Here is a 25,402-nt window from a genome sequence, read left to right on the forward strand (position 1 = left end):
GTGCCCTGCATCAGCAGGCGGACTCTCCACCACTGCGCCACCAGGGAAGCCCCATCTTAAGGCTTTGAAGCCTTTGGCAAATCGCAGTTCTTGAAAATGAGGTTGCAAACAGGGAAGTGCCAAATGAAATTTCCAATTATGTATTTGCAATATATAAACCCTAAAATACAACTCAGAGAACTGCAGAAAACTCTATTTAAAAAACACAACCATACTAGAAAAAACACATTCTTCACAGAAGTACAAGGGACATGGCATTAGAGACACAGTTAATAGTTAATAAAGGTATATGACTATGACACAAAGACTATTCTGCCTTGATTATCTTTTTAACAATCAAATATTTGATACTAAAAAAAAAGTGTTACTTTCATGAATACATTCATTTTTAAGAATTAAAAATAGTTTTGGAATAAATAAAATCAGTGTCAAATATTTCAATAAATTATGTAACTATTTTCTGCACCCCTTTCACTCTCAAGACTTCAGTTTGGATGATAAATTACATGGTCACTCCAGCCACTAGGCATACTCAATTTTGTTCACTCTCCACCAACCTAGCACAGTGCCCGTAGTGAGTACTGAATACATGTTTGCCAACTTACTGAAGAGCTCATCCCTTTGATCTTTCCAATAGAGTTTATATGGATTAGTAGAGACCTCACATAAATGAATTCACAAATAAGGGGAGGAAATCCCCATCCCCGCCCTACCATTAACTACTTCAGTTAAAGATATCAGTTACTAGTTACCCAAGTTAGGTCCCTTGATCTCACCAATCTTGTCCCCAACACGAATCACACCAAATCTTTAATATCTTAATTCTCACCTTCCCAGCTCGGATTCTCATCATCTCTCTCTCTTGGATTCTACCGAGCATTTTGCAAATCTGTCTCTCTGCCTCCATTAATTCCCATGTTAATATTTTGGTATATATCTCTTTGTGTTCTTTTTAACACACACATCAAAGTATATATACAGTCATCCCTCAGTATCAGTGGACACTCAAGTCCCTTATGGTTGGCCCTCTATAACTCGGATACGGAGGGCCAACTACAGTACACTTTTTTTTTTTTTTTTTTTTTTTTGCAGTATGTGGGCCTCTCACTGTTGTGGCCTCTCCCGTTGCGGAGCACAGGCTCCGGACGCGCAGGCCCAGCGGCCATGGCCCACGGGCCCAGCCGCTCCGCGGCATGTGGGATCTTCCCGGACCGGGGCACGAACCCGCGTCCCCCGCATTGGCAGGCGGACTCTCAACCACTGCACCACCAGGGAAGCCCGTACACTTTTTAAAGAGAGAAAAATGTCATACTTTAAATCTGAAGTCATTCCCCTACTTGATGATATCTTAGAAAATCCAAATTCCTTAACAAGACTTTTGAGGTCTTCTACAATCTAGCCCCAATTTATGTCCTGTCATGCCTCGAATTCTAGCCTCTATGTACTACCTGCAGTCCCCAAACACACCATGTACCAATGACTCCTCCATTCCTATATTCCTATATATTCTGGCTCCAGAATGTCTGGACTCAAACTATCATATTCCACAATAGGAAATCAACACATAATGTCTAAAATTAATAAATACAGAAGTATAATCATATGATTTAGAAATGACTTAAAAAAAAAAGTCAGGAAAATGCTTGCTTAATCATGGCCATGTTAACACAATTCTAGCTAATGAAATGTGAAAGTAAGCCGGCCATAGGGCTTCTGGTCAGAGTTTTTATGCTCCTAAAAGAAGATAAAATGGGGGAATTCCCTGGTGGTCCAGTGGTTAGGACTCGGCAATTTCACTGCCAGGGCCCAGGTTCAATCCCTGCTCAGGGAACTAAGATCCCGCAAGCTGCGAGGTGTATCCCACAAGTGGCAAGGTGTGCCCCCCACCCAAAAAAAAGAGAAAAAGAAATGAGAGAAAGGCAGTTTTTGCAACCAAAAATGTAATAACTGATTCATTCATAGATCAAACCAACAGGTAAAATGTTACTAGAGAATAAGATAGTTGCACCATCTCAAAGCATCACCCTACCTATCATTTATTAATTACAAAGGGGGAAAGTACCTTTAATGGAGAAATCTGGCAGGCTCTATCTTACCCAAGGGCTCAAACTTAGTATCTCCAATAATAGGACAAAATGACATTATGCACTGAGATGTGATGCACTGAGAAAGACACATCACCTAGGTAGTATTTCTGCCAAAATGTTTAATTTGAATCTATTCATGAGGAAACATCCAAAATGTGGGCCATTCTTAATAAAATATTTAGACTCATTCAAAAAAGTCAATGTCACTATCTTATTTATTCTCGATTAACAAAAGTAAAGAGACAAGACAACTAAATTCAATGCATAATCTTGAATTGGACTCTGGACACCTACACCACCAACCACTCCCCAAAAAAGGCAAAAATGTTGAGGCAGTTTGAATAAGAACTATAAAGCATATATTACTGACTAATATTAAATTTCTTGGGTGTAACTATGAGGTTGTAGTTATATAAGAGAACATTCTTGTTCTGAGGAGATACGTACTGGAGTATTTAGGGGATGAAGTGTCATGATATTTGCAGCTTACTTACAAATTTTCAAATCGCTTAGCAAATAAAAGAAATACAAACGGTATGAGTGCACAAATGCAGCAAAATGTTAATAATATAGAAAATCTACATGAAGGACATATATGTCAAGAGTTACACTATTCTTTCAAATTTTCAGTGCATTTCCAAGTTTTTAAAATAAAAAGCTGGAAGGGAAAAAAAGAGACACGAGGGGCTTCCCTGGTGGCGCAGTGGTTGAGAGTCCTCCTGCCAATGCAGGGGACACAGGTTTGTGACCCGGTCTGGGAAGATCCCACATGCCGCGGAGCGGCTGGGCCCGTGAGCCATGGCCGCTGAGCCTGCACGTCCGGAGCCTGTGCTCCGCAACGGGAGAGGCCACAGCAGTGAGAGGCCCGCGTACTGCAAAAAAAAAAAAAAAAAAAGAAAAAAAAAAGAAACACGAGGAAGAAATTGTCCCTTTTCCTCTGGATGATGTTATGACTCAGTACGTCTGGAGGCTAAAATTGCTGCATGTATCTCTATACCAATGAAGAGAACTAGCCTGAGGACAAACTAACTGACTGAGTGGCAGGATGTAAAGATAACTTGGGTTCTTGGTGAGGATGCTGAGCATTTAACAAACTAACCCTAAAAGTGACACATCTTCAAACATTTTGTTGTTGTTTAAGCCAGCTGGGTTGGAGGGGGCAGGGAAAAGCAAGGAGCTGTTACCTCCTAATACATAAATGTACTGAAAAAAAGTATTGCCATCAAAATTACATTAAGGATGTGGAACAGAATTAGCAGCAAAGAAGAGGGACATCACAATACTTATCCTTTCTATGCTATACAGTCTAATGCTATGTTTTTAGCTAATAGGCATTACTTTAAATATAAAATTTTTTAAAAATATTATTCAAATAAAAACAGATGCACCTGTCACTGGAAATCACTTTCCTGACCCAGGAGTAAAGGCACTTACTACAGTGATTTACCACACGATAAAAACATTCTAAACCAAAGAAAATGTCATATATAGAAACCAACTCCATCCCTTTTCTGAAAGCTCCTAGAACCTTAGGCTGGTGGTAGTTAGATTCTGACACTCCAGTGAGTCCCATTTAAGGGGTATGATGTTTGATGCTGGGAAGAGCAATGGCTGCTTAAAATTATCAACAAAAGAGATAAATGGGAAAAAAAATATCAACTACGTATCAGCTCTTTCAACTTAAAAATATGAAGTCAAATTCTTTGTCTGTAAAGAAACTACATCTAATCTGTTTATAACCATCCCCAAAATTATGTACCCAAAGAAATTACTCTCATAAAAGATATTTTTCTTCTCATTTGTGTGTGTGTGTGTGTGTGTGTGTTTTGATAACTACTTCTATTTTTTATTTATTTATTTTTTGCCTGCGTTGGGTCTTCGTTGCTGCGTGCGGGCTTTCTCTAGTTGTGGCGAGCAGGGGCTACTCTTCGTTGCGGTGCATGGGCTTCTCATTGTGGTGGCTTCTCTCGTTGCAGAGCACAGGCTCTAGGCACATGGGCTTCAGTAGTTGTGGTGCACAGGCTCAGCAGTTGTGGCTTGCAGGCTCTGGAGCGCAGGCTCAGCAGTTGTGGCACATGGGCTTAGCTGCTCCGTGGCATGTGGGATCTTCCCAGACCAGGGGTCAAACCTGTGTCCCCTGCACTGGCAGGTGGATTCTTAACCACGGCACCACCAGGGAAGTCCGAAAAGATACTTTTCAATAAAGTTTTATGAGTCAAAAAATGGTAGCCCTTGTACCAATATTTCAGGCCTGGCCAGTATTGTTTTGTTCTAGGTTTTTAAAAATGATTTCACTTTTGTAAGTCTGTTATTTCCACTTCTCTGGTATAATGTACTGGAAAGAATATGGGCTTTAGAGTCTGAGAGACCAGGATCAACAATTCTCGTTTCACCACTTACTAGCTGTGTGACCTTCTTGGCTCAATTACTTAATGTTCCTAATCCTCAATTTTCTCATTAACAAAATGAGGATAATACAAATTTCCTCAGAGGATCAGTGTGAGAATGAACTGAAATAATGTACAGGCATATCTCATTTTATTGCATTTCACTTTATTGTGCTTCAAAGACATTGCGTATTACAGATTGAAGGGTTTGTGGCAACCCTGTGTCGAGGATGTCTGTTGGCATCATTTTTCCAACAGCACTGCTCACTTCCTCCTGTCTCTGTGTCACATTTTGATAATTCTCGAAATATTTCAAAGTACTGGAGATTTGTTCCAGACCACCACAATAAGGCAAATGCCACAATAAAGCAAGTCACATGAATCTTCTGGTTTCCCAGTGCATGTAAAAGTTATGTTTATACAATGCTGTAGTCCATTCAGTAATAGCGTTCGGTCTAAAAAGATATACATACCTTAAAGATACTGTATTGCTAAGAAATACTAACCATCATGTGAGCCTTCAGCAAGTCACAGTAACATCAAAGAGAGCTGATCACAGATCACTATAACAAACACAATAATAATGAAAAAGTTTTGAAATATTATGAGAATTACCAAAATATGACAGAGACACGAAGTGAGCAAATGCTGTTGGAAAAGCAGACTTGCTCAATGCAGGGTTGCCACAAACCTTCAGTTCGTAAAAAGTTAAGAATCTGTGAAGAACAATAAAGCAAAGCACGGTAAAATGAGGTACACCAGTACCGAGTGCGCTTTGGACATGACCATGCTGGTATGGCCTGAACTATGTATGCTATACAATCTCAACCTAGTTGTGATGTGGGTTTTTGTTTTGTTTTTTTTTTTGTGTGGTAAAAACAAGTACCAGGGCTTCCCTGGTGGTGCAGTGGTTAAGAATCCACCTGCCAATGCAGGGGACAGGGGTTCGAGCCCTGCTCTGGGAAGATCCCACATGCCGCGGATCAACTAAGCCCACGCACCACAACTACTGAGCCTGTGCTCTACAACCCACGAGCCACAACTACTGAGCCTGTGTGCCACAACTACTGAAGCCCGCATGCCTAGAGCCCATGCTCCACAACAAGAGAAGCCATCGCAGTGAGACGCCAGCACACTGCAACGAAGAGAAGCCCCCAGCTCACCACAACTAAAGAAAGCCGCAGCAAAATAAATAAATAATAAATAAATAAATAATAAATTTTTTTTAAAAGTACCATAAAATTTACCATTTTTAAGTGTACTGTTCAGTAGTGTTAAGTATATTCACACTGTAGTGCAATAGATCTCCAGAACTTTTTCATCTTGCAGAACTACGTGCATTAAACAGCGCTCCTTTGCTCCTTTCCCCCCAGCTCCTGATAAGCACAAATGGTCTTCGGGTTCCTTCCACCTCATGGCTACTGTAACAAGTGCTGCTATGAACACGGGTGTGCAAGATCTCTTCAAGACGCTGCTTTCAATTCCTCAGGATCTATACCCGAAGGTGGGACTGCTAAACCATATACTAGTTCTATTTTTTAAATTATCTGACTAGTTATGATAACTGTAATCCTAAAATACTCACGGTTTTTGCCCCAATAAACCTTTGGAATATTTACCATGTACTTCTCAAATTTCGCATTTTGGTTAAAAAAACTTATCATCATGCCTGTGAGACATGCTCCTAACTAGCATATTCCGTAAGTTAGTGGCACCGGTTCGCCCAGCCAGTGGTAGCATCAGGATTATGTGACATGGATCTAATCCTGCCACTCACTACCCCATCTACAGGATGAAGTACAAGCTTACTGCCAGATCATATAAGGCCCTTCACAGGCGGCACCACATAATTTCTAAACACTTTATGCTCCAGACCCAAAATGTTGATAAACAGGGAACTGGTTAACTAAATCGTGATACATCTAATGGAACACTATGCAGCAGTTTTAAAAAAATGAAGAAACTAATCACGAGGAATGATCTCCAAGATACACTGTGGAGGGAAGAAAAAAAGTAAAATACAACTATTTCTGTGATGTATTTAATAGTACAACCTTGGTTCTCAAACTTCAGCTTGTATGGAAATCATCTGGACGGCTCCGTCAAAATACAGATGGCTGCGGACTTCCCTGGTGGCACAGTGGTTAAGAACCTGCCTGTGAATGCAGGGGCCACAGGTTCGAGCCCTGGTCCGGGAAGATCCCACATGCCGTGGAACAACTAAGCCGGTGTGCCACAACTATTGAGCCTGAGCTCTAGAGCCCACGAGCCACAACTACTGAGCCCACATGCCACAACTACTGAAGCCCGCACGCCTAGAGCCCATGCTCCTCAACAAGAGAACCCACCGCAATGAGAAACCCACACACCGCAACCAAGAGTAGCCCCCGCTCGCCGCAACTAGAGAAAGCCCGTGCACAGCAACCAAGACCCAACACAGCCATAAATAAATAAATTTATAAATGTCAGACGATGCGTGTGTTAAAATATATATATATATACAGATGTATGAGTCCTACCCAAGGAATTTCTGATTCAACAGTTGACAGGTAGAACGTGAGAATTTGCATTTCCAGCAAGTTTCCCGGTGATGCTGGTGCTGCCGTGAAGAGGTCCACACTTTGGAACCAGTGTCTTCACAGTCACTGCGTATTTTAAAAAATGGATCATTCTTTGTTCATTGCAGCACTATTTACAATAGCCAGGACATGGAAGAAACCTAAATGTCCATCAACAGATGAATGGATAAAGACGTGGCACATATATACAATGGAATATTACTCAGCCATAAAAAGAAACGAAATTGAGTTATTTGTCGTGAGGTGGATGGACCTAGAGTCTGTCATACAGAGTGAAGTAAGTCAGAAAGAGAAAAACAAATACCAGATGCTAACGCACATATATGGAATCTAAAAAAAAAAGTACTGATGAACCTAGTGGCGGGACAGGAATAAAGATGCACACATAGTGAATGGACTTGAGGACACGGTAGGGAAGGGGACAAGGTGAGAGAGTAGCACTGACATATATACACTACCAAATGTAAAATGGCTGGCTAGTGGGAAGCTGCTGCATAGCACAGGGAGATCAGCTTGGTGCTTTGTTGACCACCTAGAAGGGTGGGAAAGGGAAGGTGGGAGGGAGGCTCAAGAGGGAGGGGATATGGGGATACACGTATAGATATAGCTGATTCACTTTGTTGTACAGCAGAAACTAACACAAGACTGTAAAGCAATTATACTCCAATAAAGGTATTTTTTAAAAAAGGATCATTCTTTATCATCTTTAAAGAAAATCAACCCACCACAGATTGTTCAAATTCAATGGCTGAGGAAAGCCAAATATGGTCTTAAAAGAAAATCATCCACTGAAGCAGATCATGGCAGTTATGTGAGAAAATTCAACTGACAAATAGCAAGGAGGATGAGCCAAGCTGTAATAGTACTCCATGGTACGTTTCAAAACCTACAAAACAACATATGTACAACTGCACTGCATATATCATACAATACCAAGCAGGCACACTGACACCATTGCTTTCAGGAAGATGTGTTTTACAGTAGAAGAGTCAAGAGCAAACTAACAAAAATTTTTAATTATTTACTCTTGAAATTAAGTTACCTATAATGCTTTACTCAATGTTTTAAGACCTCCATTTCTTCCCTTCTAGCCACTCATTTCCATCAACCAACAAATTCACCTAACAAGAGATGATAAAACAAACTGTATCTGAAAATACAGTTCTCCAAAAAACTCTCACTCAACTGAAGCAATTTTAAACTCAGTAGGTTTGCTAAAATTCAATAGAAGATCAGGAAAAAAGGCAAATGTTTGAAGAAACAAATCCATTCAGCAGGGGCTAAAGTATTCCAGGGGGCTCACGCATTCCAAGGGAGACAGAATGTCAAGGATGAGGATGTTACCTGAGACTGAGGCAAGTTTTGAAAGGCAAACTGTGCTTAATTAAATCACTGCTGGAGTTGGAAATCATCATTTAATAGAAAGACCACAACCTAGGGCAAAGAGTAATAGCATTCATATATATATATATATATATATATATATATATATATATATATGTATATCTTCATCACTAATGACTTAAACAGTGCCTGCTAAAAAGCATAACGTAGAAAAAAAGTAAAAATCAGCTCAAGAAAATGTGTTGGGGGCTAAAGAAGAAAGTTTAAAAAAAGTCCTATAATCTGTGGCACCTACATATAGACATCTTACTAAAGAAAGTTTTTCAGAAGAGAAATTGAAGAAAAATTAGAGGGGGATGGGGCTTCCCTGGTGGCACAGTGGTTAAGAATCCACCTGCCAATGCAGGGGACACGGGTTCGAGCTCTGGTACAGGAAGATCCCACGTGCCGTGGAGCAACTAAAGCCCGTGCACCACAACTACTGAGCCTGCGCTCTAGAGCCCGTGAGTCACAACTACTGAGCCCACTCGCCACAACTACTGAAGCCCGCATGCCTAGAGCCTGTGCTCCACAATGAGATGCCCAAGCACTGCAATGAGGAGTAGCCCCCTCGCTGCAACTAGAGAAAGCCCACGCACAGCAATGCAGACCCAAGGCAGCCAAAAATAAATACATAAAAATAAATTTTTAAAAAAAGATGAACCAAAATTGATAGGACCACTTTGTAAAATTGTTCAGTACTATCTGTGAAAGCTAGTACCTACCAAAGCTAAATATATGCGTACACCATGACCCAGCAATCCCACCCCTAAATACACACCCAAGAGGACTGTGTGCGTATTTTTAAAAAAAGAAAAAGAAAAAAAAATTAGAGGGGGAAGTCGTGATATTATAGTGTAAAAATTAGTTATTTGAGTGTATCAGGTTAACATTGAAATTATTTTTATTCCCTTAAGCACCCATTGATCATCAGTCACAAATAACCCACAAAGGAAACTGTCCACCTGTTGCTTAATTTATAGTTACCTGTGTTATATAAGATATTACTATTAAACACTTTTATTAGAATATTTTATTGTACAGAGAAATACAAACTGCTAAACCCTGTCTGACTTATCCAAAAAGCCCATTATTCTTTTTTTTTTTTTTTTTTTTTGCAGTACGCGGGCCTCTCACTGTTGTGGCCTCTCCCGTTGCGGAGCACAGGCTCCGGACACGCAGGCTCAGCGGCCATGGCTCACAGGCCTAGCCGCTCCGCGGCCTGTGGGATCTTCCCGGACCAGGGCACGAACCCGTGTCCCCTGCATCGGCAGGCGGACTCTCAACCACTACGCCACCAGGGAAGCCCAGCCCACTATTCTTGAGGGAGGCATATTAAGTTAAGAGCATGGCTGACTTCCTGGAAGTCCATCTTAGAGCTTAGGTTTAAGCCAGTTTCATTAAGATGCTATTTATGGTCCTGACATTCACAAATCTGTGCAGACCCTTTTTGAATCCATTTAAAATAGAGAAATTACTTCTGTAAATGTTTCATTCAATATGAAAAAAAAATCCTTATATTTATCCCCCAAAACTGGTTCACTCACATTTTAAAGGATAATCCTCCAACAATCCTAATACTTGAGAACTAGTGAGTAAATCTTAAATTTACCTCATCCAAGCTCATAATTTTGTTTGGATTATATTCACCCTCAGGCTTCACTTTTCCATCAGTGCATCCCAATTTTTAAAATTCTTTCTGAATACAAGAAATAATTTCATTTTATTATAATAAAGCATTTATCTAGCATCTTGTGGAAAAATTATTCCACAAAAGTTAAACTCTGATTATACATACATAAGGCAACAAAACTCATTTTTTATTATGTCTCCAAAATATATCAAACTTTCTACTTCAACAGAGACTACTGAAGATAAAAGAACTTCTAGGGAATTCCCTGGTGGTCCAGTGATTAGGACTCAGTGCTTTCACTGCCACAGCCGGGATTCAACCCCTGGTCGGGGAACTAAGACCTCCCAAGCTGTGTGGCACGGCCCAAAAAAAAAAAAGGAACTTCTCATTGGCCATAATCATCAATTCACAAATCTGTAACTGTATCGTATGGTAATACAATCTTTAATCTTTGTCTTAGTTTTCAGTTCTCCTACCTAAATGTCTATCTCGTCTCATTTCTGCTGGCTGGACATGTCACCTGCATAAAAACAAAAGTCTGCTGCTTCTTCAGGGTCTAATAAAATGGAATTAAAAAACAAAGTCAGTAAGGCACTAAGAAAACACTAAGTACTATGTGTGGCTTTAATTTAGGTGATTTGTGAATATACTATTTGTTTTCATCTGGATTATGTTCAGAGGTTAATGGAAGACTAATCTCTAGATACATGTAAGTGTTACCACCTCACTGTTTAAAATTCTGTATCTTAAAAAAAACAAAACAAAACTTTCTTTCATGAGGTATAGCAAACATAACTTTGTAAGAAAACAGTAAAGGGCATAAAGCTTGTATTTCCCACAAATATGAAATGTCTTAGAAGAGCAGCAAAGATATTGAGAATCAGATTCTAACTTAGGTGCTGAGAAAGTAGTGGTATTTTGGTGCACTTTTCAAAATTCTCCACTAGAACTTAAACACCACAAGGATAGGCACCAAGTTGTACTACTCACCACTGCATCTCTGGCGCTCAGAGTGCCTGACACAGTGTAAAACCTCAACAGCAAGTGCAAAGTCTTATAGCTTAATTTCCTACTTTATTTTTGAAAAATGACTATGGCACACAAATCTTTAATCTATTTTGAATCAGACACCACTTCATACACAAAATAAACTATCTAAAGAGACATAAAAGCAAATGTAGCAAAATATTGGCAATTGGTGAATCTAGAGGAAGGATATAAGAGGATTCATTATAATAAGTATCTTTTCTGTAGGTCTGAAACTTTCCAAAAGAAGAAAAAAGTTTTCAGAATTCTTACTCACTTAAGCAAAGAGCTAACACTTGAACAGTTATTTTGATATTATATTTACCTTCCACAGCACTCTTGTCCATTTATTATGCTGAATATATATTCCCACACACAAAAATATGCAAAAAGACACTACTGGATTTTTAAAAATTCACACGTATCCATTAATGTCTAATTTAAGGAAGGCAAAGTTAGTAAGACTGAGAATATACAAAGAGGTAGAATAACTCTACTCACACTTTGTAGGGAAAAATGTTTACTAATAGGTTTCAAACCAGCTAAAAATCAAGTGGGCGATACCTTATCATTCAATGCCAAGTGCTATAATATATAGGACCCACTGCAATCCTCTGACAGATTATGAGTTTGCTGAATCATTTGTTGGTCAGTATTCTATAAAATAGTATACATCAAGAGCAAAAGACTGAAATTTAAGACTACAGTCATACTCTGTTCAAAAAGCAAAAATTACTCTCCCTTCCCCCCAAGTAAATCAGCCAAGAATTATACATCTAAATTAAAGCTCTTTCCTTTAAATGGTGCTGTTGTGAATACTCTGATTCCCTACTACATTCATTTGACTATCCTAAATAACAAAAATATCAGTATTTTGAGGATGGACTAGATATTTACAAGAACAGTAGCAAAGTATCATCCATCCCTAATCCTACTGGATGTTATTTATGAGTTAAAAAGTGGAGTCAAAAATTACTTCAAATTCCAGTTAAACTAGAAGAGAAAAATCTTTCTGACCCCTTCTCTCCAAAATCACACCATAACTTCAAGGAAAACAAGATATATAAAGAGTTTACAAATGGATAGACATTGTAAACTAACCACAATAGATGAAGAAGTTTATGACCTCAGAACCCACTGAAGAAGATACCAATGAGGAGCAAGCCAATTCACGTCTAAATAGGAGGTTTAGCAATAGGAGGTATTAGGTACCAGGCAGAAAGTAAAGGCTGATTGAAGGTTTATATAAGGACACCCCAAGACGTAGCCTCCATTTCACATAACCAGATATTACCATTCCTCAAGACCTAGCAGGAGTCTAACGATTTATTCTCTAGAAAATCTGAAACTGACACACTCTGAATTCAGGAACAAGAGGTTCAGTAGAGTGTGGAGATGAATCTAAAACCGGGGAGATTAAAAAGCCCCACCCATGTTTACAAAGCTCACGAACATCTTTTCAAAGACCCATTCTTTTTTTTTTTGGCACTTTTTAAAAAAATCTTATTGAAGTGCAGCTGATTCAACGACCCATTCTTAATTATGAACGTATGTCCTGAAATCACCAATCATTTGAGAAAGGCCTCTAAAATAAAATACAGAATAAAACAAACATGGGTATGGAAAACTTGAAGGAAAAAGAGAGTCAAGAAGAAAATGTCAAAAAACCTATCTTCCAAGAAAGATACCGTATTTACAAAACAGGAACAGAATGCTTAAAAAACAAATTTTAAGGAATAAAGCAGAAAAAGCACTAGAAATTTAAACATACTACAGCTGAAATAAAATCTTCAATAGAAAAGTTAAAAGATAAAGTCAAAGAAATCTCCCAGAAAGAACGAATTAGCAAAGCTAGAAAATAGAAAATTATACAATCAATCCAGGAAGTCCAACATCCAACTAAAAACAGCAAATAAAGGGAAGAAAATCACAGGAGGGAAAAATGTAAGAAAACGTGAAGAAGTTAAGGACCTGGAAAGGCCCACCAAGTATCGAGAATGATAGATTTATTTTTAAAAAGACCCACCCACTAAGGTACATGATCTGTTACCAGGAATTCAAAAAAATTTAAAAATCTAAAAACTTCCAGAGACAAACTAGGCCATAAACGATGGATAAATAATCAGAATGAGGGCTTCCCTGGTGGCGCAGTGGTTGAGAGTCCGCCTGCCGATGTAGGGGACGCGGGTTCGTGCCCCAGTCCGGGAAGATCCCACATGCCGCGGAGCGGCTGGGCCTGTCAGCCATGGCCGCTGAGCCTGCGCGTCCGGAGCTGAGCCTGCGCATCCGGAGTCCCGCAACGGGAGAGGCCACAACGGTGAGAGGCCAGTGTACCGCAAAAAAAAAAAAAGAATCAGAATGGTATTGTACCTGCCAACAACATCAGAAGCTAAAAGACAAAAGTAATACTTTCAAAATCCTAAGGGAAAATTATTTTCAAACCAGAACCCTAGGCCCTGTCAAACTTTCGATGGAGTGAAAGGAAAGAATTCAGACATTATCAAATATGGAAAGTCTCAAAAAATTTCCTTTGCCATGTTCCCTTTTTGCAAGAAGCTACTAGAGAATGATATGATCCAAGGCAATAAATTAACAACAGTATCTCACATGAGAGAGGCTAAGGGAATGGAAGCAAGAAGGAGAAAGACCTAGAAGAGAGGCATCCAGGAAGAAATATATATATGTCTCTAATGGCTTGACTGTGTAGAAAGTCATTCTGAGAGGTTGTTGAAGGATGTAGGAAGACTTGATAATGGGTAAAGGAAATTAATCAAATAAAGAGAACTTTCAACTTCAGAGAAAAGGAAACAGTCGTAACAGACTATTTGGCTTGATAGGTAATATTCACATGGCCATATTAATGTAACCACTGGATATCAATTTAACAAAAAAAACTGGGATAAAAGTGGAATGAGATTATAACAGGTTAAAATTTTCATCTAATATTAATACTCAAGAGATGGCTGTATACCTTATATTTTGAAAATATAGGAGTATATAACAGAAGAAGAAGATGCTTCTAAAGAAAAGGACTGAAGATGGAGAGGAAATGAGTCAGGAGACTGCTTTTTTTGTTACTATAAATCTCTTAGCAGTTTACTTAACTTCAAATATGTGTACACATCACTGGTAAAAATTAACTTTAAAAAGCTTTCAAGGGACTTCCCTGGTGGTGCAGTGGTTCAGAATTCGCCTGCCAGTGCAGGGGACACAGGTTCAAGCCCTGGTCCGGGAAGATCCCACATGCCACGGAGCAACTAAGCCAATGCGCCACAACTACTGAAGCCCACGTGCCACAACTACTGAAGCCCACGTGCCTAGAGCCCATGCTCCGCAAGAAGAGAAGCCACCGCAATGAGAAGCCCGCGCACTGCAACGAAGAGTAGCCTCCGCTCACGGCAACTCGCATGCAGCAACGAAGACCCAACGCAGCCAAATAAATAAAATAAAACGTATAAAGAGCTCATAAAACTCAATAGTAAAAAAAAAGAAAAAAGAATGCAATTAGAAAATGGGCAACTGACGTGAACAGATATTTCACCAGAGAACACACAGATGGCAAATAAGAACATGAAAAGATTTTTCACCACCTCTGGCTATCAAGGAAATGCGATTTAAAACAACAATGAGATTATTAGTACACACTTATCAGAATAGCTAAAACCACAAAATAGTAAAACCACCAAATGCTGGTGAAGATGCAGAGAAACAAGATCACTCACACGCTATTGAAGGAATATAAAATAGTACAGCCACTCGAGAAACAGTTCGGTAGTTTCTTATAAAACTAAGCATGCAATTACCATATGACCCAGTAATTGCACTATTAGGCATTTATCCCAGAGAAACAAAAATTTATGATCATACAAAACCTTCTACACAAAAATTCATAGCAGCTTTATTTATAACAGCCAAAAACTGGAATCAGCCCAGGTGTTCCCCAATGGGTGAGTCATTAACCAAACTGTGGGGAATGCATACCATGAAATACTACTCAATAATAAAAAAGGTACTACTGATGCATACAACTTGGATGAATCTCCAGGGAATTAAGCCGACTGAATAAAAGCAAATCCCAAAAGGTTACATCATATATGGTTCCATTTATACTACATTTGTGAATGACAAAATTTTATAAATGGGGGACAAATTTTTGGAGGAGAGAAGCGGGGGTGGAGGGAGGAAACGGGTATAGTTAAAAAAGAACACAAGGGATCCTTGTCCCTTGGAACTGTTCAGTATCTTGACTGTGGTGGTGGCTACATGAACCTACAGAAGTGACAAAACTGTAGTGAATTTCATACACACACAAATGAGTACAAGAAAACTAGAGAAATTTGAGTAAGACTGGTGTGCTGTAACAGATGACAATATCCTGGTTGTGATATTATACCACAGTTTCACAAAATGTTACCATTAGGAGAAACTGGGCAAAGTGTACAAGGGATCCTTCTGTACTGTTTTTTACAACTGCATGTGAATCTACAACTGCCTTAATAAAAATGTCAATTAAAAAAAGCCTGCATAAGCATTGCTACTGATATGAAAGAAACAAATCAATACTGTCCTCTGTTCTGATTTTGCTACATTGTACTTTTTGGGTCTCCAGAATAATGTTTTTTTCCATTTTCTAATGTTTTACAACCTTGGATGCTCTGTTTCTGGGTCATGCTGGAAACTTAGTGTTCCATCACCAGTTGCTGTTTTCCCCAAAAATATGATTTTTCATCTCTGGAAAGAAGGATAAATATCAAGCAATCACTTTTGTTTGTAACTCAAAATATATGGCACTACTATCTTCAAATATAATGTTTTTTCTCATTTGAGTTTACCTTCAGATGAGTTTTCTTCACCAAAATTTTACTCTAGTCATCTTTTCAAATTCCTTTCCTTATGACCCAAATTTAAAGGACTTAATCCATTAACCCCCAATATTCACCTCTTTGAAGGAAGCAAATCCATGACCTTTTCAAGACTTTTATCAGTCTTTGGGTTCAGACAATGGTCTCAACACTTTATAGCTCTTTTACACTCTACCTTTATGACTGAACCATCTCCATAAGCAGTCTTCCCATGCAGATCTCTTAGCTATTCACAAATTTATATTTTGTGCTAAATAACGGTCTCTTATTTGTAAATCAACTCAACAAGCCCCTATTTCTCGGTTAATCACAATTGCTATCACAGCACTGGCTGGGCAACTCTGCACTGTTATAAGTTGAAACAGGGCTTCCCTGGTGGCGCAGTGGTTGAGAATCTGCCTGCCAATGCAGGGCACACGGGTTCGAGCCCTGGTCTGGGAGGATCCCACATGCCGCGGATCAACTAGGCCCGTGAGCCACAACTACTGAGCCTGCGCGTCTGGAGCCTGTGCTCCGCAACAAGAGAGGCCGGGACAGTGAGAGGCCCGCGCACCGCGATGAAGAGTGGCCCCCGCTTGCCGCAACTAGAGAAAGCCCTCGCACAGAAACGAAGACCCAACACAGCCAAGATAAATAAATTAATAAACTCCTATCCCCAACATCTAAAAAAAAAAAAATTAAAAAAAAAAAAAAAAAAGTTGAAACAGATTGACAGTATTTCTCCTATCATTCTTTCCCTTTACAAACCAAACAGGAATATCAGTATTTCCTTTGCCACATCTCGTATACCATTATACACGATAATTCTTGAAAATAAAATAATCATTTCTAACATTATCAGCTCAGCTCTGCTGTGTTACGCTCTGTTTGCAAAAGACAAGTAACCTGAACAAACCCCTTGGTATTTGGTGCCGAGACTTGTTACTTTCCCACTTCTGTCAAAACAAAGACAAAACAACAATAAACCACTGTAACTCCACTTTTCAAATTAAAACTGATGAGTAGGAGAATGACCCTATCATTAATTTTTTCAAGCAAAACAATGAAATTCTCAGGATGAGAAACACAGCCATGAACAAGATTGGACGTGGATTTTAGTCAAAATTCTTTCTCTAATTAGCCATATAATCTTCTGCAAGTTACCTCCCCTCATCAGTCTCAGTTTCCTGACTCAGTTTCCCTGGTGGTGCAGTGGATAAGAATCCGCCTGCCAATGCAGGGGACATGGGTTTGATCCTTGGTCCAGAAGATCCTACATGCCGCGGAGCAACAAAGCCCGTGTGCCACAACTACTGAGCCTGAGCTCTACAGCCCACGAGCCACAACTACTGAGCCCACGTGCCACAACTACTGAGGCCTGCCCGCCTAGAGCCTGTGCTCTGCAACAAGAGAAGCCACTGCAATGAGAAGCCCACGCACCACAACGAACAGCAGCCCCCCCACTCTGCTCACTGCAACTAGAGAAAGCCTGCGCCCAGCAACTAAGACCCAACGTGCTAAAAAAGGAAAAAAAAATTCATATTAGGGTACTTTCCTGTATCAATATTCCAAGGAGATCTATGTAGATACACACAACAAAAAGACAAACCTGCCTTCAGTATCTGAAAGTACAGACCGGTAATAATAAAGCACGGGAAAGTACCTTAAAGGATCCTCTTGACTCAATGACCACTGGTTAACAGTAGTTATCACATGAAACACTGAGGGGCTGTCTGTGATTAAATGCTCTTTTAGAGAGCTGTGTCAAGTGGCAAAGAGTTTTTTGGGGGCTTTTTGGTAGTAAAATATACGTAACATAAAATTGACCATTTAAACCAGTTCTTTAATTGCAGTAAAAAAAACACATAACATAAAAATACACCAACTTAACCAGTTTTAAGTGTACAGTGTAGTAGTGTTAAGTGTATTTGCATTGATACACAAGAGATCTCCAAAACTTCTTCAGCTCATAAAACTAAAACTATACTATATCCATTAAACAACTCCCCATTTCCCCCTCCCCCCAGTCCCTGGGAGACTATCGTTCTACTTTCTACTATTCTACTTTCTGTTTCTATGAAGTTGACAACTTTAAATACCTCATACAAATGAAATCATGCAGTATTTGTCCTTCTGTGCATGTTAACCATTTCTAAGTATACAATTCAGCGGCATTAAATATATTCACACTGCTGTGCAACCATCACCACTATCCATCTCCAAAACTTTTTTATTTTCCCAAACTGAAACTCTGTACCCTTTAAGCAATAATTCCCCACTAACTGAAATTCTGTACACATTAGCCAATAACTTCCCATTACCCAGTCCCCAGGCCCTGGTAACCACTATTCTACTTTCTCTATGAATTGACCTATTCTAGGTACCTCACATAAATGATTTTATGCAGTATTTGTCTATTTGTGTCTGGCTTGTTTCACTTAGCACAGTGTTTTCAGTGTTATCCATGTTGTAAAATCTATCAGAATTTCACTCCTTTTTAAGGTTCAATAATATTCCATTGTATGTATATGCTACATCTTGTGTATCCATTCATTGGTCTATGCACATTTGGGTTGTTTCCACCTTTCGGCTACTGTGAATAATGCTGCTAAACAGACAATAACAAGTGTTGATGAGGATGTGGAGAAATAAAACCCTGGTGCAGTGCTATGGCAACATAAAACTGTGCAGCCACTGTGGAAAACAATATGGTGGTTTCCCAAAAAATTAAAAATAGAATTATGGTATGATCTAGCAATGCCACTTCCAGGTATATACCCAAAAGAACTATGACAAAGTTCTTTTTTTTTTTTCCCCAAAATTAATTTTTGAAGTCAGTCATCCTAATGGATGTGAAGTAATGCCACATAGTGGTTTTGATTTGCATTTCCCTAATGATTAGTGATGTTGAACATCTTTTCATGTGTTTACTGGCCCTTTGTATCTTCTTTGGGAAAATCTCGGGATAGTTCTTAATCAATCCTAAAAATACACGTTCAAATGAAAGAAATTCCTTAGGCGGGCTTCCCTGGTGGCGTAGTAGTTGGGAATGCGGGGGACACAGGTTCGAGCCCTGGTCTGGGAAGATCCCACGTGCCGCAGAGCAAGTAATCCCATGTGCCACAACTACTGAGCCTGCGCTCTTGAGCCCATGAGCCACAACTACCGAGCCCACGTGCCACAACTACTGAGCTCGCGCGCCTAGAGTGGGAGCTGTGCAGTAAGATAAGCCACCTCAGTGAGAAGCCCGCGCACCGCAGCGAAGACCAACACAGTCAAAAATAAATAAATAAATAAATAATTTTTTTTTTTTAAAAGAAAAATTCATTGGGCGTGCTGGCATTCCTGCAACATGAGCCACTGCCTGGGTGTCACAGCAAAGTCCTGTCACGTTTAATATGAAAAAGGTTTTGCTCAATTCTCTAAAAAGCAGCCTCTCATATAAAATGGGCTCATTTCAATTAAATAAACCAATTCTGCATGTTAGTGGAACCATCCTACTCTTCCAACGCTTAGTAAAAACACTCAGAAAGACAACAAAACGGGTGTGTTCATTATACCTCTCCCAGAGGCAAGAGCCTTTACCAATTTAATTTTTTTTTTTTTCCCGGTATGCAGGCCTCTCACTGTTGTGACCTCTCCCGTTGCAGAGCACAGGCTCCGGACGCGCAGGCTCAGTGGCCATGGCTCACGGGCCCAGCCGCTCCACGGCATGTGGGACCCTCCTGGACCGGGGCACGAACCCATGTCCCCTGCATCGGCAGGCAAACTCTCAACCACTGCGCCACCAGGGAAGCCCACCATTTTTTACGTGGAACCCAGAGACTCCGTTTCCCAGTGAAAGACAGTCCTAACAGAAAAAGTAATATGAAGTCGAGGGGTGGAGGGAGGATTAACAACACCAAAAGACAGCACTTTCAGTAAAACAGCCCACTAAAAATTTCTGCTTTGGGACGAGTCCAAGTAACTACCATATCACGAAAAGGGTAATGCTTTCCTGAGCTCATACTGCCAACAGGGTTATAGCCAAATAAACCAATGAAACCTGCTCATCCAAAACCAGTAACTCTCTTTAGCAAATACTTCAACAATCTGACTTTCCAAGACCAGTTGTACCCTAAAATTACTCTATTAGCCAAACAGCTGATTTCTTATGTAAAATCTGACCTCAATCTACTTCACATATTTAATGCTCAGAAAGTAGGTAGACAAGAAATGTTAAAACAAAACTAGCCAATTCTAGAGGATGCTGATTATACTTACTACCTGTCTGTCTGCCTGCCTTCATTCACTATTTACCATGCACCCATTAAACGCAGGGACTCTTCTAGGTCCTTAGCATCTATCAGCTAAAAGACAAAGCCCTCTGTCCTTGTGCAGCTTATATTCCAGTGCCCTTGGATTCACTTCGCGATTGGTGAGTGTGGAACATACCAGTAATTTGTTTTTACAACTCTGTCTGCAATAAATCTGACCATAAACATCATACACAATTTCTGACATAGATGTGTGGGAAGTGAAAATATACAGAAAAATTTAAATACGGTAGTCTGTGTAAGCACTGTAAGTAAGCACCATAAGCCTGTACAAATTACTTCTTCCAAGAATCAATAGCCAATAAGTAACTGAAATGACTGTGCCTAAAATAATGAGGGCCAGCTTATACTGGCAGTTTGGCCCTACTGAACACCTGCAAGGTAACTACTTCTGTCCGAACCTCAAGAGGTTTTAACAATCAAGTGACAACTCAAATTTCAGTATCATTCATAATTAGAGAGTGCTCTAGATTTTTTAAAAAGCAAAGCAAAACAAAAAAACATCCTAGTCAACTGATGAAATTTAAAATGTCCTAAAAGTAGTACACATTCCAAGTATCTCTAATCATCTGCACATTAGCCAACTGGCTAGTTTATACTGTTTAAACATGCATTGTCCAATATGGCAGCACTAGCCACACTCAACACCTGAAATGTGCCTAATCTAAATTGAGATGAGCTGTAAATATAACATACACTCTGGAGAAAAAGAATGTAAAATGTCTCAACTATTTTTTAATCTTGATTACATAATAAAATTATAAGACTGGATAACATGAGTTAAAATATAGTATTAAATACTTCTTTTACTTTTTAAATGTGGCTACTAAAAAATATTATCTATGTGACTCACATTATATTTTTTTTGGATGCACTGGTGGAAGATGCCAGCAGACTTCTAAAACCTGCACACAGAGCTAATACATGCAATGTGTCGGAGCTGTACTCAGAATTTTACACCCATGTATTTATCCATTTCTCAGTTTACACTGTTCAATATATCTTATATATCAAAATAGCATACATATCAAACACTTTTATATCAAAATATTAAAGTTTCAGAATCTAAAGTGAAATTGTTTAGCAGAGCACTAACAAATATTTGTGTGAACACTGCATGCAGGGCATTCAATCCATAAAGTAACTTGTTCTGCCTCACTTCAGCAGCAGAAGGGTCACAAGTTCCACATATAGCTAATATGCATGCACTGTGCTCCTACAGTGTGCCTGGCACCATGCTAGGTGCTTTGCTCTCAATGACCCATAAAATCCTCACAACTACCTTATGTGATAGGTCCTATTATTAACACTATTTAAAGAAGAAACAAGCAGACAGAGATTAATTAACTTGCCAAAGTTCCATAACTAGTAACCTGTGGAACTAGGACTCCAACCCAGCAGGTTTGATCCCAAATTACTACACATTTTCCCTAGTAAAAAGACTACACAAGGAATTCCCTGGCAGTTCAGTGGTTAGGACTCCCAGCTTTCACTGCAGAGGGCGCAGGTTCAATCCCTGGTCAGGGAACTAAGGTCCCACAAGTCTTGCGGGGCAGCCAAAAAAAAAAAAGTAAAAAAGAAAGACTACACAAGAAGATTATGTCATTATCTTACAGGATTGGGCTTTAGTTGAGGGTATGCACTCATTAAAAAAGACAAGAGTACATGGAGTTAATGTTTTGCTTCCTACCCTCCACCCCCAACCCTTCTCAATGAAAGGTTAAAGTTGACCACGTGAATTAAATCCCTGATCTTACTACAGGTTTATTCAATGCTCCCTTTTCCAGAAGGCCCTACCCACCCCTGTGGTCCAATTCCTATTTGTCCTTCAGACTTCATTTTAGACACCATCTCCATGCAAGCGCCTAATTTGGGCTAGTCACCCCTCCTTCCCATGCTTACCCCCACTGTAGCACTTTCCACACTCTATTGTGATTGTCCTCACTAGACTGCTCCTTAAAAGGTCTATTGTGTTCACTTATCTATCCCCAGTCCCTAAAACAGTGCCTAGCATTAGGTGCTCAATAAATATTTACTGAACTATCTAACTACCTGACCCACCCAGATACAGCTAAAAGTGTAATATTAAAAGTAAACATAGTGGTAGGAAGTGCTAACCCACAGGCAGAGAACAAGTTCTAAGTTTCGTGAAATTTATGACAGGTCTAGAGAGCAGTATGACACTCAGGAAATAATGATTACAATGACCCCCTCCCCCCAAAAAAGGGAGTAAAATCAAAACGTAGTTTAAATGATCACTTGCTCAATTTAAATTTAGTAAAATTTGTTTTATGAGAATGAATTAAGTAGCTGACAAATATTTATCACAAGAAATCCAAATCAACGATTCCAAATGCTATAAACTGTTTGAAATCAGCTTAATTGTGACAACTGCCAGAGTTCAAAGACTACAGTTGCTTTTTTAAAAACTCATCTTAATATAAAACTAGTTACACTTAAAAATAGGTTTCATTGCACTGCCCCAACGCTGTGTTCTGGGCCCCAAGTGACAGAGACAACTATGTGTCCTTTAAGATATTTATTGTGTGGGGGGGAAAAAACGGATTTCGCATACAACCCATTTAACACAATTCGTGTTAATGCACTAAATTGTCTCGTCAGGGACTTTCCTAGAGCGTTCCCTTTTCTTTTCCTAAACGGGAAACCGATTTAAAAGGTCAATCTTTAGCTCTTATTTTCACACTAAATAATTCTGAAACATGAGGTGAAAAGTACATTAGAAGTCCCAAGGCTATGACTGGCAAGACACTTCCCTGTAAATTCTAGCGTAAACAGAAGGGAGAACTTCATTCTTTCGGGTTCGAGGACAGAAGCTGATCGTCTCCATTAGATTACTGCTTCTGTTGATGTCTCGAACAGCTCTGTGAGCAAACATGCCAGAGTCCCACCCCAAGCACGAAGAGCCTCCGATTGTTTGACACATCAATGGATTAGTCAACGCCGAGCAACTCACTTTTCCCTTCTAATTTGCCTTAATTATTCCTCACACAAATCCTCAAGTTTACTTTAAGACCATATGGAATCTTCTTTGCCCTGAAGTATGAATCCAGGCCTTTACCAAATGACTCCTAGTGCTTCAGTCCCAACCACCAAAATAAATCCCTTACAAATATCGTACAGCTAGTAACGCCACACAAACATGGAAAAAGCCAATCCAGACGCTTAAAGAAATAGGATTCTGGAACGCTGTTAATGCTGCATATTTTGTAACAGCAGGCAACGAGCAGAGTGAGAGACTTGAAAGCAAAAGACCGGATGCAAAGCTTGGGAAGACCCCGCCCCAGAAAGCTCGATGCCGATTCAAACAGTAAGTTGGGTCTGTCGCCTGGAATCAGAATCACTGAAACAAAGGCGTATATTACTGGAAGCAAGATGTCTGGAATAAAAGAAACGGTTTGCAGATGCAGAGACCGCACACCACCCTCCCACAGGTCTTACCTATGGTGGAAATAAAGGTGGTATTGAAGGCATCATCCGAAAAACGAAAAAGGACGCAGGTCTTCCCCACTCCCGAGTCCCCTATCAGGAGCAGCTTGAAAAGCAGGTCGTACGTCTTCTTCGCCATTGGGAGGAGCGGCACAGGCTCTCGCCGCCGGCGGCCCCAAGGGATCGGTCCCTCTCACTACGGCCAACTCCTCCTCTCTCGGGCGTTCTCAGGCCGGAGGACCGGGAAAGCGTGGGAAAAAGGAGGGCTCGAGAGGGCGCGGGCGACCTAGGAACAGCCTCGTCGAGGAAGCCCCGACGGTGGAAGCGTCCGGTGCCTCCAAGGGCGGCGACCGCGGCTCCGCAGCCTCTCCCAGCCGCTCCGCCCGGTTCCGGGGAGTCGGTCGGGACAAAATGGCCTCCCCTCCCCCCTCAGGGCTGCTCGGCCGGGACGCTCCCACGGGCGAGCAAGCAAGCTCAGCCGTCGAAGGAGAGCGGCGGGCGTGAAGACAGTATCCCTCGCGAGCAGCCGCTCCACGCTAGGACGCGGCGATGGCAGCGAAGGAGGACCCGGAGCCGACGAGCTCAGCTACATAGCCACAGGAAGCCAAGCCGCCCCGGCCAGAGCCACCTTTTCCCCGTGCCCTCTCACGCCGGCGTGCGCGCTGCCTGAGACGCACGCAAGGACGTACGCCCGCCCTCCCCTCGCGCCCTCGCCCTGCGGGCCGCCTCTGCGCACGCGCACCAGAGGGCGTGGGGGCCCGCGGGCTAGGGGGCGCAGAGTGGAGCTCTAGGTCTCCGAGCCTCAGTCTAAGCCCAGACGGAGACTAGAGAGGGGAGGGGCGAGAGAGGGCGAGGCCGCGGGCGCGCTCCCTGCGGCCGTCTGATAGGGTGCGCGGCGTTACGAGCACGCCCCGCGGGGGGGGGGGGGGGGGCGCTGCCTAGTGACTGCGCAGGCGCGGCATGCTGGAGTAGCCCTTTGACATCCACCGTTTTCCTCATCAAGTCGCTCACCGGGCTCAGCTGAGGATGTTTCGGGCCGCGTTTGGCGCGTGTGTTTCGCTGAGAGTCTTGGCGCAGCCAAGAGCTTGGGTCGCCGTGTGTTCCTGTGTAGCTGTAGTCGTAAATGTGAGAAAAAGTAGCGCCCTGGGTCATTTAATAGCCTCTGCTAAAATGAGGCGCATCCTGAGTGCCCTCTCTCGTGCCTAGTCGGGGCGGGGGAAACATTAAGCTCCGTCCCGGTTTACTTAAGTAACCAGAGTTGGCGTTCAAGAGAGCAGGAGTTTGAAATGGGAAAAACTGGCCACGCTGCTCAAGTTGGGATGATGTAATCTGCCCTCCAGGGCGAGGAGTAGAGGGCCGAGGAACACTTGGGTGCAGGGCCAACCTCCCCACCAAGTGGAAGCGCCGGTGCTGTGCTCTACGTGGAGAACCGGCCCCAGAACTTGGACACTTTTTTTTTATTAATTTTTTTTTTTTTGGCTTCGTTGGGTCTTCGTTGCTGCACGCGGGCTTTCTCTAGTTGCGGCGAGCTGGGGCTACTCTTCGTTGCGGTGCGCGGGCTTCTCTTTGCGGTGGCTTCTCTTGTTGCAGAACACAGGCTTTAGGCGCATGGGCTTCAGTAGTTGTAGCACGCGGCCTCAGTAGTTGTGGCTCGCGGGCTCTAGAGCGCAGGCTCTGTAGTTGTGGCACACAGGCTTAGTTGC

The 25,402-nt window shown here is 41.2% G+C and overlaps 1 protein-coding gene across 1 annotated transcript in view; it reads right to left on the bottom strand.

The window, feature by feature from the left end:
* RAB10 (RAB10, member RAS oncogene family) overlaps positions 1–24,355 on the bottom strand; it is a 73,489-nt gene extending 49,134 nt beyond the window's left edge. The window contains exon 1 of the mRNA XM_065891683.1: positions 23,712–24,355. Coding sequence (XP_065747755.1) covers positions 23,712–23,838 — 127 coding nt within the window. The 5' untranslated portion in view covers positions 23,839–24,355. The remainder of the gene's footprint in view (positions 1–23,711) is intronic.
* Positions 24,356–25,402: the final 1,047 nt, after the last annotated feature.

Source organism: Phocoena phocoena, chromosome 14 (assembly GCF_963924675.1).
Source record: "Phocoena phocoena chromosome 14, mPhoPho1.1, whole genome shotgun sequence".
Taxonomy (NCBI): Eukaryota; Metazoa; Chordata; class Mammalia; order Artiodactyla; family Phocoenidae; genus Phocoena; species Phocoena phocoena.